The sequence below is a fragment of the Bos grunniens genome, chromosome 1 (assembly GCF_055505025.1).
Source record: "Bos grunniens cultivar Pamir isolate PY7600 chromosome 1, Bosgru_T2T1.0, whole genome shotgun sequence".
NCBI classification, from domain to species: domain Eukaryota; kingdom Metazoa; phylum Chordata; class Mammalia; order Artiodactyla; family Bovidae; genus Bos; species Bos grunniens.
The window spans coordinates 65,008,155-65,023,144 of record NC_141165.1 but is presented as its reverse complement, the minus strand read 5'-3'; the positions used below and the strand labels follow the sequence as shown (position 1 = coordinate 65,023,144).

The window sequence follows — 14,990 nt, the reverse complement described above, 5'->3', positions numbered from 1 at the left end:
TCCTCTGTCCATGGGATTTCCCCAGGCAAGAATACTGGAGTGGATTGCCAATTCCTTCTCCAGGGGATATTTCTGATCTAGGAATCAAACCCAGGTCTCTTACATTGCAGGCAGATTCTTTACTGATTGGGCTCATATATAATAAATATATATCCCTGGAGAAAGTTATAAAGTGGATGAGAGACTTTACACCTGTCATTGGGTTCTCTCTTCAATGTCTAAAATTAAAAGAAAAAATAAGTCCCATTTTGGAAATTTTGCTTATACCTGCCATGGCTAAAAATTCACTGCTTATTATCTATATTTATTAGATTATACCCTTAATATGGGTCTTCCCCAGTTGCTCAGGGGTAAAGAATCTACCTGCATTGCAGGAGCCTCATGTTTGATCCCTGGGTTGGGAAGATGCCCTGGAGGAGGGCATGGCAATTTACTTCAGTATTCTTGCCTGCAGAATCCCATAGACAGAGAAGCATGGCAGGAGGAGCATGGCAGGAGGAGCCTGGCAGGTTCCAGAACATAGGGTTGCAAAGAGTCAGACATAATTGAAGCATGCACATGCACGTATCCTTAATATGTGAAAAAGTTTCAATGAAAGCTGGATGACAGCCCCCAAATTGAAGAATAGTTGGAAAAAATAGCACTTTTTTTCATAAAATACAGACTTGTGTATTATATTCAAGAGTTATAATTTGAGTTGTAGCTTTATATTTTATATTATATTTTTAGTTTTAGCTTTATAAAACTAAATAAAATAGTGCTAACCACTGCATCCAGAACCAGTATTAAAGGCATTAGATACATGGAATATTTAACAGATTCTTTAATCAATGTATTTAATTACATTGTAGGTTAGGAACAAATGGGTAGGGAAGGAATAGATTCCCTGCTGATATGTTCAAAATACCATCTTTAATGGCTAGGGTTAGAAACATACTGAGGCCCCCAAACTGACCAAAGAAGGCCTTGTAGTATCAAAGCTAAATGACCATATCTTTAATTAGATTCTGAAATTCAAGAGGGAGTAATTATAGAAGTTTTATCCGAGAATTCTCAAGATTCATAAACAATATATTTATATATATATATATAAACTTTTTTTCTCTTTTTTGTATTATCACTGTGTAGCATCTTCCATCGGAGAAGGCAATGGCACTCCACTCCAGTACTTTTGCCTGGAAAATCCCATGGACGGAGAAGCCTGGTAGGCTGCAGTCCATGGGGTCGCTAGAGTCGGACACGACTGAGTGACTTCACTTTCACTTTTCACTTTCATGCACTGGAGAAGGAAATGGCAACTCACTCCAGTGTTCTTGCCTGGAGAATCCCAGGGACAGGGAAGCCTGGAGGGCTGCCATCTATGGGGTTGCACAGAGTCCAACATGACTGAAGCGACTTAGCAGCAGCAGCAGCAGCAGCATCTTCCATAGCAGACTATGAGTTGCTCTGGTCCATGACTTACTGAATTTAACTTCAATAGCTCCTAACACTACGTCTGGTACATTATCGAATGTCAATAAATGGTTTTGTTGTTAACATATTCATTGAGAATTTATTTTTTAAATATATTTATTTTCAATTGGAGGACAAATATTCTACAATATTGTGTTGGTTTCTGCCATATATTAACATGAGTCAGCCGTATATATAGATATATCCTCTTCCTCTTGAACCTCCCTAATAAATAGCTATTTTATGAATAAATCATAATACTAAATTTGATATGTTTAAACTTAAACATAAACCTACTTTAAATGCTCTAAACATGCAAGAATTTTCAACTTGCCAAAATGGCAGCTCAAGGAATCTATATTATTTCACAAGTCCTCAGACAGACCTGAGTTTGAATCCCAACTCTACCACTTAAGTTACTGACAGAATTACTTAACTTGGCTGAGCCTTCTATAAAATGGGGACCCATTCTCACCTGGTGGATGTAGGCTTCAATCTGGCCATACAAGTAAAGTGTTTATAGCAATGCCCATCCCCTAATAAAACTTCAACACACAGTAACTAGTCTCTCCTCTTCCCCTCCCTCTCCTCCCCTTCTCCTTCATCATCATCATCATAGCTGTTAGATATCTCTTTAGTTTTAACAGAATGGATGTTTTTACCCATTTTACTGATTTGATGACTTTAAAATGTGAAGTAATTACTTATAAAATGATAATCACAATGTTCAGTACTCTATATAAGTTTTGGAGAAACTTAAATGTGTTAAGTTTAAGCTTTTTTTTTTTTTCCCCCTGAGTAGGCCCTCCTATTTTTGAATTAAAATATTAGAAATTACCAAGAATACTACTAGTGAAGAGCTTTTTCTTAAACAAGTAATGTGATATATTCCTGAACTCCATTGTTCCTAGTTTCCAGCAGAAAGATGTTTAGAGAAGATAATCTTAGCTTTTAAGTTACTCACATATAACCAAAATATATCCTTTACTGTACCTTTGATTTCCCTGAAATTCTTCATTTTTACTCTCTATGGCATTCTTTCACTGGCTACAGAACAAGAAACAACTTTCTGATGCCAGATGCTGAAGATCAATAGTTATTTCCCAAAGTTTATAGCATAATTAAAATGTGTAACAGGAATAATTTTCTCTTCAAACCCTAAGGCTAGGCCTAGAATTATTGACTAAGTCAAACTTATGTGGTGTAACATTTTTATTATGTTTATAGATAATATAAAAGAGTTTATGGCTTTTACATGTAATTTGTTAAGTTAGAAACACTGAAGAGGAAATATTCCCTACATCAGCAAAGCATCAACTGCTTAAAAACCTCTTTAAGGCATATTTTATAGAGTTAGGTCTATATTCTTTTATACTAGTTTGTGGTCACCTAAGACTTCAAACTGAAGGTTAATGGTCAAAACATTCTTGAATTTAGTAGAACCTGTTTATCACAAACAACTTCTTCAGAGCTTTATCACCTTCAATACAAGTGCCAGGAATGCAGGCATGATGGAAATATCACAAGGATATGAGGGTAGTTAGGACAAGAGGAGTCATGATGTACCCAAACAGAAAACACTCTGGGTAGAAATGACGTAATGTGATTTCTTGTGAAATATGCTGTCCATAGAAGATGTATCAGCTATAGAATGGACCCTTCAGTAACAAAAAATTAACAGTCACTAATTTTTGCATATGGATATAAACCATGAATATTTGAAAACTCTGCTTAGACAGCCTTTTTTTAAGTAGCTCTATTTAAAATAGCACTTACTCCTGGGAAAGGCAGCAGTAAGGAAGCAATAGAGTCATATATGTCTTAGATTTAGATTCTAGCTTTGCTTCTTCCTGATATTTATTAAATATCCAATTATATTATTATTTTAACTATTATTAATGATAATAACATAATCATACAAACACTGATGTGAATTACTAATTACCCAAGAGTCTTGAAATCTTTGAGTGAATAAACATTGATCTCAACCTCCTTTTGCTTTCTTCAAAGTTAAATGGAAGTGTGTTCCCCTCATTCCAAAGTCCCATATATATCTCACTTCTTACTATATGACCAGTAGTATATATGGGTGCTTTGCAAATGTTGCTCCCCAGTTGGCTCAGTGGTAAAGTATCCACCTGTCAATGCAGGAGCCACAGGAGATGTAAGTTCAATCCCTGAGTAGGGGAGATCTCCTGGGGGAGGAAATGGCAACTCAAGCCAGTATTCTTGCCAGGAAAATCACATGGACAGAAGAATATGGCAGGCTACAGTCCAGGGTGTTGCGAAAGGTTGGACATGACTGAATGACTGAGGGCACACACACACACACATGCATTGCAAATGTTACGTAGATAAGAAGATACCACTATTCCACTATTAAAGTTGATTTGCAGTCAAGGCTGAGTGTTTCATTGCTTTTCAAAAGCTGGATGGATTTGTAGTGAAATGTGCTCTCTTCTAGTTCTGCCTAGAGCAGCAGCATGCAATCTGAAGAAAACTAGCTGGAGTAGGCTTATTGGGTATGCTAAATGATGTTATTCCAAAATAACAATCTCTAGCTAAATCTGTAGACAAGCCAATAAAACACACACACTCACTCTCATGGAAACTCACTCATGTCTCTGTGAAAACTTGCTTAATAATCAGCGTGCATTTTTTTTTTTTTTCCTGTTGCTTTCCCACATTCACCAACACTATCTCATGTCTAACTTTGCTGAAGCTGCTTCTGGCCAATCCTTTTATTTATCTTTCATGGATTCAACATCCCACACCCAGCTCCACCCTAACTCTTGGCTGGTAGAACTCATCCCTTACTGCAAAGATCCAGGCCACTGGCATGAGTTCCATCACCCACTCTTCTCTGTAAGTCAGGGAATCTGTCATTACCCTCACCCTTAATTCCTTATAGAATGCTGCTCTCCTGTTCTTTAAAGTTGTTCTAATGATTCAAATCCCCATCTTCATTGGACATACTTCTATTTTAACATCTTCATCCTCTCCATCACCGATACTATTCCCTCATGTGCAAAAACTGAAAGCTACGTTTACCTCACAGAAGTGTTGTAATGTAGACTGCTGTCTTTGTCCACTCTTCTTTCTCCAACTCCTGAACAATGGCCATTTCTGAGACTATAACTCTTGAACTTCTGCTATTTTAAGCTCTTTATTGTTTCTAATTTTGTCTTCTCCTTACACCTCATTCCTGATCATTTTCAAACTGCTTCTTCCTCAAGTTTCACCTTAATTCCAGGGTTGAATCACCAAATCCTAGCTACTTGACTGTTCCATACAGAAACCACACCTCCCCCACTGTGCATTTTCCCCCAAAGTTCTGTCATCTGTATTTTCTCTCTCTCCTATGACCCCATGTCAGTTTCTTTCATTTCTACTTGGATTTAGATTTCAGTGTTAGCCAGACTCTATGATCTGTCTTTTTACTTTAAACTCTCATCTTTGTACAATATCACTTATCCAAAATGTCCCCTATGACTTAAGTTTTAATAATTTCCAACCTCTTACCCCAATTTTAGTTCTCTTCCTCAAGGCCTAGTGTCATTTTTACAGTTTAAGTCCTGGACATTTTCATCAAACTTATGGTATAAAATTATCTTTGGTTAAAGTAGTCTCATATTTCACCTCCACTAAACTATTCCCCATCCTCTACTCCCTAACTCAGTTAACAATAATACTCTCTCTGTCAGCTAGGCCAGAAACCCAGTTTTTACAATCTTTTCCTTCTTCAGCATTTAGTACAAGCAAACACCAATTTAACCTCAAGTATCTTTCACATTTTTCAAATCAAATCCCATCATTATCACATGAACTCAGCTCTCCATCACTAAGAGATGAAGGACAATGATGAAGATGAATTAGACATAAAGCAGAAGGCAAATACAGTCATATATTTATATTTTTATTTGTTGAGTATATACTCCTCATGAATGGTTATGAAGAGTCAATAAAATAATAAATTTGAGCACTTGAAACAGTCCCTGGCACATAGTATACATTTAAATGTTTTCATCCATGAGCACCATCATCACCATAGTTTTTCATACTTGGACTCTCTGAGAGCTCATCTCAGTAAACTCAACCAAGCTCACTTTAAGAATCAGAGGAAATGAAAATGAACATTACTCTGCTCTCCATATCCTAGAATAAACTCTATGTCAACTAACATTCTGGAATAAAGGTCTCTTTCAATTTTAACATGTTTTTGTCCTTTTGTCTTTTTTTTTTTTTTGGTTAAGTCTTGTTTTATCCTGCTTTGTATTTACCATGCTAATGTCGCTACCTTATGCTTAACTAATTTTAATGTTAGAACAAATACAAATTGGCTAGACACAAATATTTTGCATTTATGGCTGCTTTTTCTTAGCACATGAAACTTATACTTGTTGAAAAATATAGTACATGTTAGCCATGGTTCTAAGCTAAAGATACAACCACCCGTGGTCTTTTATTTCAAAGAGGTACATTTTATTGGAGGAAAGTGCTTCCCTGGTGGCTCAGACGGTAACGCGTATGCCTGCAATACAGGAGACCTGGGTTCAATCCCTGGGTCAGGAAGATCCCCTGGAGAAATAAATGGCAATACACTCCATTACTCTTGCATGGAAAACTCCACGGATGGAGGAGCCTAGTGGGCTGCAGTCCATGGGGTCGCAAAGAGTCAGATACGACTAAGCAACTTCACTTTTTTCTTTCTTTCTTTAGGCAATAAAGAAATACACCCTCCCCACTAAAAAAATGGCTCCTTGTAAGATATTTAAAATCAGGCATTAAGACAGAGATGGGCTACTTCAGTTTGTGAGGCTACAGAAGTTATCACTGAGATGATATTTAACCTGATGATTGAATGACAAGGAGGAACAAACTGTAGAAAGTTCAGCAGACATTACCAATAGGCAGAAGTCTTATTGGGAATCAGCTTAGTATATTTGTTGGAGGGGAAGAGAAAAAGAGGGAAGGTCAAGATTATTGTGAGATTCAAATAAGCTTAGTAAATTTCCACTTGAATTTAGTACCTAATGAGTATTAGGATTTTTGTTTTATATATAGTATGAAAATGAATTATTTACTAACTCATCAACTTGTGAAAATGAAAAATTCATGTGAAGATATCCTTTCCAGAACCTTTTATTAATCAACATTATTGTGAATTTATTGTTATGTAAAAGTATTTTAATAACTATAATTCAGGAATTTACCAATTTCTAAAAATATAAACAATATTATAAGTTTTATCATCTAGAAAAAAAGATGATGCCTAAAAGACATCTATAGAAGTCAAATGATAAACTGAGAAGAACAAATTTTTTTTAAAAGACTAAACATGAACATAAAACTATGATGAGAACTCAGATGCAAGGATGAAAAACATTACTATTTTATTAAATTTTCTTCATTTATTTCTCAAATTATTATTTTACCTACATGGAAAAGAAAAACTCAAAGCAACATTATTACCTCATTGTACCTGAAGTTTACATATTGAAGTTTTTAAAGTAGGTTTATAATGCACCATGAATATTATCAATGTCAACATGTTTTTCTTTCTTCTTAATTTCTATCCCTGCCCTACCTGCCACCCATGGCTCCAATGCCAAATCTGTTACAGTGACTATACTAAACCTCTCATTAACCAACATGAACACATAACACCCATATAAAATCCACTCCAGGAGAGACACTTCCATAAGACAATGCACTTATAAAATATATATAGCAGCTTAATTTTCACAAATTATTTTAACCCCATTTAGAATTATGTTTACTTATTTGTAGCCTATTTCATAGTATGGGCCCTCCTGCCCTCTGGCATATGGTTCCAAATCCAGTTCCAACATCAGATTATGTAGTACTATAGTAGGTATTTAGCGAAAAAAAATCCACATATAAGTAGACCTGTGCAGTTCAAACCCATGTTGTTTAACAGTCCACCATAGTAATTTTTGGAAAATCTTTTTTGTTTTCAGTAAGAGTGGAAACCAAAGCAAGTAAACATGGATAGATACAATTCTATGTTTATCTCTCTCTGTTCGTTTGCCAGGAAAAAGTTTCTTTCTTCTGCTATTTATTCTGGCCAGAATCAGTTCACATTAGATCTCTTCTGTGAAAGAAGAGGAATTCTGTCTATGAATTCCTAGATTTCTCTATAAATTCCCAGATATGTGTCTGTGGTTATAGCGATACCATGAACTGGCAAGACCGGAAGCAACTTCCTCCTTTTGTGGCAAAGTATAATTCTTGATCTCCGAAATCTACCACTAAGAAATGTGGATGTGATGAAAATTTGCTCAAGCTTTATCAATAGTTTAAGAAAACATAGGCTCTGGAGAAGGGAATGGCAACCCACTCCAGCATTCCTGCCTGGAAAATCCCCATGGACAGAGAAGAATAGCCTGGTGCCTACAGTTCATGGGGTCGCAAAGAGTCAGACACGAGTGAGCGACTAAGCACAAGAACACATAGGACTTGTCTGTGACTGTATTAAAGGTCCATACACAAAGAGGAAATAAAGCACAGTGACCCTTCAATCCTCTCTGCTTCTCATGCCCTGTTTGCAAAGGAAATCACTTTTGAGAAACCAAAAAAATCACTGAGATGAAATGATTTCAAAACTATAAACAATTATTGAAGTGAATCATTCACCAAGATCTGAAGTCACATGGCAAAGTTGATCATGTTGTTTAATAGGTGTTCATGTACATCTTTTGCATGTTTATATGAATTGTATTAAATTCAATAGCTGACTTTTCAAAACAATTCTCTTTCAAGCTCTTTTAGTAGACAAGATTTTACACCAATTCTCTACCTCACTCTCAATTTTTTAGTGCACAATATACAACTTGCATTACATTGATCAGAGATTTAAAGAGGACAGGTGAATTTCAGTATAATTTTTCAGCATAAATATAATAGCATTTATAAATGTGCCTTCCAAAGTGTTCAACTGTGGAGATGGTTAAACATATCAAGAGAACAATAAAATAGCCCTGTTAAATAAAAATATTTACCCATACTCTTACTGAAGACTTTAGAAGCTCAAAGGATCAGCTGAAGTTCAATGCCCTTTTATGTGTTTTGAACCTAATCACATTTTATTCGCAATCTTATCAGCATCTCATTTTTTCCTCACTGATGTATCAAGTGTAATGCGCTCCAATAATGTCAAGTACATGCTTGGTTAATAACCCTCCTCCCAAAAAAGCTGTGATACAAAGAAATTTGGCTTACTGTACTACTCAATTAGCTAAATTTGTCTAAACTCTTTCCAAAATCTAGAGAACAGGCATAGAATGGAATAATTACATGGTGTTTATACATGTATAATCATCAGATTATTACTGCACGCTTAGTTTCATTTCTTTAAGAAAAAGAAAGTAGATTCAAAGACAGCTCCAGCCTTTTAAATATAAGGAACACATTTTAATTGCATTATTAATAATAATGTTTAAATAATCAAGTCATCCTGTAGGTGTATATCACCTTTTCTTCAAGAAGGTTTTATAGTAACTTTAATAGAAACTTAAAATGTTTCCCTTTAAAACAATTTCAGTGCCATAAAATATCATTTAAATCAAGGGGATTAAACTTCGCATTTCAGATCATTTCAGTCTAAGAACAAACTAAATTTCAGAGTGTCTGAGTATTGGTTTTTCCCCAACAGCAGGTCTTAACTGAGTTCTACATTATTAATTGTTTTTATTATGTTTCATTCAAATATGTCACTTGCTGTTTTATTTCTAAGAAGGTAAAGATCCTATTTCCATTTAGAAAGACAAGAGAAAAGAGCTTCTCAGTGCAGTTATGCCAACTTCCTTGTTGTTGTTTAGTCACTAAGTCATGTCCAACTCTTTAAGACCCCATGGACTTCATAGCCTGCCAGGCTCCACTGTCCACGGAATTTCTCAGGCAAGAATACTGGATTGGGTTGCCATTTCCTTCTACAGGGATCTTCCAGACCCAGATACTGAACCCACATCTCCTGCATTGGCAGGCAGATAGATTGTTTACCACTGAGCCACCAAGGAAGCCCCGTTAACTTCCTTAACTATTTCTTATATCTGACTTTGGAGTTCATATTCTAATCTTCTTTGCCTGTCCCAAGGGTTCTTTGCCTTGTACTTCGGAAAAATCCCCAAGCCATACATTTTTGCCTACACACTTTGGTCAGACTCACCTGGGATTTCATGCTTTGACATTCTCTACAATTTTATTTCCTCCAGTTATGCTTGATTTCATCCTTAGATTATAAGACCTCTCCAGCAGAACTTCTGGAAGTTTCAACTCCAAAACGTCCTGTTACCTCAATATCTAAATTTCAATTTCACAGTGTCTCAAGTCTACCAGCCTCTCACTCAGAGCAACTGAAAGCTTCCTCCAGGAATGCAAATGGTTAAACAAGAGCTCTATGCACTTGTCATAACTGAAAATGCTATTAAAATTCGAGTGGGTTGGAAGGAAGATTCACAAACTGGTGAGTTCTCTTTGGGGTTTTAAAAAGATTTCAAAGCACTCACAGGCATGGTTTATGATGATGAATGTGAGATACTTTTCCCACCACAGAAAGTAAACAGACACATCAAACCAGTCTAACTGGTTGGGGTATACAGTACTGCTGCCCTTGGGCTGCAACCTAGAAACACAGACAGAAGCACAGACACTAAGGCATCTTCCCACCTGGATTTTTTTCTTATACTAGCCAGATACAAAAAGTATAATTTCTAAAGAAATGGGTGAATCACGGAGAAACATTTTTTGCATGTGCTTATGGAATTTCAAGCCAATTCCTCCTTGTGATGAAAGTTAATATATGTCTCAAGAGCCTAAGTTACTTTTATGTAGTCAAGAGAATACCCAAGACTGAATGCCTGGATGGAGCAAACATTTAAAAGCCAGGCTGAATACTGGATGGTGATTTACAGGTCATACCACAAAGGCTAAAAGATGTCAATATGGAAAGCATTTTTAAGCCTAAATTTCCTTCTCTAAAAAGTAAATACTCCTAGAAAACAATGTGCCAAATCCCTCCATCAAATTATAGGATTTAGGCAGCTAGGGTGGAGACTTGGGTTCTGGCAACTGCTTCTGAGGAACTGAGAACAATTTTTGTACCTTCAAAGGATCTCTGTTCCTCTACAAAGTAAAAATTTTGGACTTAAGATCCTCTATACTCCCTCTCTACCTTGAAAATATTAATATTCTACAGATTTCTTTACCCTGGTTCTGACAGCCAGATTCTCCCTCAGAGGGTTGGTGGAAGAACCCTCTGCTGACAGCTACCTATAACTGGCCTTGCATTTGAAAGGGTCTAGCCAAACTTCTGAACTTAGAAACATCTTTTCCACAGAGTTCTAGTCTTTTGTAGCCTTTAGAATAGGGGGTTCTTAACCTAGAGAACAAAGAACTGAGGTAGGAAGAAGGACTTTAATTAGAGGGTGTTCAAAAACATCCAAGCAGCTGAAAAGCAGGCAGTTTGAGAGAAAAGGTTATGTTAAATAGTTCAAAGGAAACTCCATTCAAAGAGATCCCCTCTCACAAGGTTGTTCTGGCACTGAACTCAAGAGATTTCTGTTATTCAAATAATTCCAAGGATAAATCATATCCTTTACAAAGGGCTTACCTGGTAGCTCAGTGGTGAAGAATCTGCCTGACAATGCAGCCCACATGGGTTCCATCCCTGGGTTGGAAAGATCCCCTGGAAAAAGAAATGGCAACCCACTCCAGTATTCTTGCTGAGAATCCAATGGATACAGGAGCCTGGCAGGCTACATACAGTCCAAGGAGTTGCAAAAGAGCTGGACACGACTGAGTGACTAAACAACAACAATCCTTTACAAAGAGGTAGGTGGCCTTGGACATGTTTGACCAAGGAAAAGGAGAAGAAAAACAAGACTTTGGGGCTGAAGTCCTGAGGTAGGAGGAAGTCAGCAGATGAGGAACACAGCTGAGCCTTGAGAGATTATTCCCCCCACCCACCATTTTTTTTAAACAATTCTGACTACGGTCTGCCTTACCTGTTAATGAGAAGTCTGGGAGAAGCAGAAAATACCTGTACTTCCTGAGAGAGACTAGGCTAGGGTCCCTTACATGCTCAAGGATACCCTTTGGAGAAATCTTGTATGTGTGCGTGTTAGTAGCTTAGTTGTGTCTGACTCTTTGAGAACCTCATGGACTGTAGCCCTCCAGGATCTTCTGTCTATGGAATTCTCCAGCCAAGAATACTGGAGTTGGTAGCCATCCCCATCTCCCCAGGATCTTCCAGACCCAGGGATTGAACCTGGGTCTCCTACATTGCAAGAAACCTTATCCTAAGTCAATTTCCAGATAACTCCCTGCTAAGAAGGGACTTGCCACCATCCTGTCACCTCAGCCATGGCCATTCACTACTGTCAGACACTGACAATATGCCACTCAGTGGTACATGTGCTTACAGATATTATGTAAGGAAATCCTCCTTCCTTTCCTTAGCAAATAATGATGAAAAAAGAGCACTCATCCCTATTCCTGATGCCATATTATTTGTACATTTTATTTATATTTTCAAAAATTAGAAAACATTTTTTAGTATTCTCTTCTACCCAAGATAATTCTATTTAACGAATCCAGAGAATATTATGGACCTTCATGTATGAAGGTTTTACACAATTGTCTGTTAACTTTCTCACTGAGGCTAAAAGGGAGAGATTGCTTCTTAGGTTAGAAAAGATAATTGAAATCTGTTCACATTAAGCCGAAGATAACTTTGGAAGGATTTCACTCTCATTCAGGAAAAGATAGGTTCCCAATATCATTGGAAACATTAAATGTTGATAACTTATGGGCTCTTAATCAGGGCATAATCTACCAGCAACTTGGGTATAATAATGGTCAGAGGCCTACATGATATAGTGCTAAAATGAATAATCCTTGACAATGTCTATGGCTAGCCCTTCAAGGTGTGACTAGAGATGGCCCAGTGAGTCTAGATAATCTAGATACATACAGGGGCCTTAGAAAACCATTATTCAAAACACGTGATGGAGTTCTAATGATAATCTATCGTTTATTAAGTACTTATTATCTTCATAGCCAAAACACTTAAATCATCTATAGGCTAAATGTACAAAACATCCGAATATAGTCATTTCTGTTAGAGAATACTTATTTGTGAGCAGAGCTGATTATAAGCAGTATTATTTTAGAGAACTTCAGAATCTTTATAAATGCTATTAAGTCAAAAGAAAAATTAAACAACATTTCAAAATGCATTTTTCATTTACTTTGGTAATTTTAAAACTCAGGCTCAGATATAAGACTGATTATGGGGCAGGAGGAGAAGGGGATGCCAGAGGATGAGATGGCTAGATGGCATCACCAACTCGATGGACATGAGTTTGGGTGGACTCTGGGAGTTGGTGATGGACAGGGAGGCCTGGCGTGCTGCGATTCATGGGGTCGCAAAGAGTTGGACATCACTGAGTGACTGAACTGAACGAAACTGATTGCACAGAAAATAGAATGCTGTTAGAGCAATCCATAAGTGAAGACTCCTGGATATATCTTGGTTTGTTTTATAAGATATTAGACAACCTTAGCAAAATCTCTTACCTTTACACACACAAATAAAGGTAAAAAATAACTCCTACTGTGTTTTCCTTTATAATTAAAACAAGATCCAGAAGTAATTTCAAACTAACTGAAGCATCTTGTTTCTCATTAATTCTCACTGAATAATAGGTTCACTGAATAATCTTAAGGCAAATATGTCTGGAATGGAAGCATTTCAACACTCCAAGAAGAGAAATCTGAACTATTTGTAGACCTATCAAGGATGCATTTCAACTCAGATAAGATCAGAGGAGAACACATTCCTTATTGAAAAATTTAAGCAGAGTGCACAAAGGAAAATACCCCAGGATAGAATTGATCTCACAAGTATTCCCCAGCTACAGAAGCTTTATGAATCAAGGCACACTGTTTTCTAACTCAAACCATGACATGCAAATTATTTACCATAGCTCTTATTTTAAATTTTATGCATGCTCTTCTGATTTGTGCTAATAATTGATTTTGAAAATAATTGGAAAAATCAATATATAGGAGGAAGAGAAATTCACCCTTCCCAAATGGAATGTATTACCAGACTCATAACAGATATAAAAGGATGAGGGAAAAAGAGGCAAAAAAACCCACAAAACAACAGACAATCTATGCACATTCTGGGACTCTAAAATAAGAAGCAAATATTATCCTGATCTTGACACAAAGAGGGATGATGAGGGGACAGGAAAGCTGCCAGGGTACTCCTCAGTTTATTTCAATCCTGAACACAGACACAGATGATGTACAAGACAGGCTAAGATGGGCTATTCTGGGGGTTCCCAAACAGTCCTACACATCTGACACAAAATTATTATTATACGAACAACTCTAACAACCTAGATGCTTCCTATATACTTTCCCATGGAAAAACATTACAGAAACAGTTAAGGCATATGTTATAATCACATATATTTTATCCATAAAACACAAATTATTTCATAGGCTTATACTAAATGATTCTTTTACCTTGCTGCTTTTCTTCAATAGAAAGCATTAAATAACTTTTAAAATTACTCTACATTAAAGGTACTTTTTAATAGCATTTTACACAGTGTTTCAATTTTTTTTTTTTTTTTAGGAAATACACAGAAATAGAAATACAATTCTGGGATTTTTAAGCAAAGTAAGTAGAGAAAGGATTAATGAAAATAGAGAAAAAAAAAAAAAACAGGTATTCTGGAAGATTATTTACCTCTATAAAAATGGATGATACATGTTTATGACCAAGCATGTCTATGATGGTCTTGTTATCCTCAGATGTTTTACATTTCACAGATATAATTATGTTTTTGGTTACGTACACTTAAAGGAGAACAGTGGTTTGAGTATTCTCTTGTTGGTAAGCTTCAGAAGAACATATTTAAGGAAATAAAAATGTCATCATCAAGGAGACTTCTTTAAAAAGACCTTGATCAAAATGTCACTAGTAAAGGTGGTAAATAATTAACAAGAGAGTAGAGGACTAGAAATCATGGCAACAAATATGCCTTCTGCACTTTTTTTTTTTTTAAAGAAACGTTCTCACTCAAAAAAGTAGAAAGTGTGAGGCAACTTGTATTTGTTTCTATCAACAAGCCTAGCCACAGTAGCCTGGTCAAGCCAATGTCAATAAAGCCAGTCCCTTTAAAGGACAAAGGTATCTGATAAAGTAAGACTTCTAAAACCACTCTCCCCAACCAGACACTGCCCTCTGATACTTGTTTTCTACCTTAAAAAAGTGGTAATATTAATTACAAGGACACTTGGCTGGTAAGTCCCAGAGATGGTAAAATTTTATTACAAATAAAAATCTCACAGGCAAGGACAAAAATCAATGTTCTGTCAATACTGGGAAAAGTTTCACATGAAAAGGGACTGGAAGTAGGTTGTACCATTCTCCAGCATTATAGCTCAAGTAAGATAAGGTTTTCCCTACTCCACCAAATTTGTGTTTCTGCGTAGGTTGA

General features: G+C 36.4%; 1 protein-coding gene across 9 annotated transcripts in view; it reads right to left on the bottom strand.

The window, feature by feature from the left end:
• NAALADL2 (N-acetylated alpha-linked acidic dipeptidase like 2) overlaps positions 1-14,990 on the bottom strand; it is a 1,274,580-nt gene that overhangs the window by 1,117,417 nt on the left and 142,173 nt on the right. For 6 of the 9 annotated variants that reach the window (XM_086394828.1, XM_086394854.1, XM_086394822.1 and 3 more), the window contains exon 2: positions 11,084-11,158. The exons of the other annotated variants lie outside the window; for them this stretch is intronic. In XM_086394828.1, the coding sequence (XP_086250954.1) occupies positions 11,084-11,158 (75 nt within the window). The remainder of the gene's footprint in view (positions 1-11,083; positions 11,159-14,990) is intronic. 9 annotated transcript variants of the gene reach the window in all.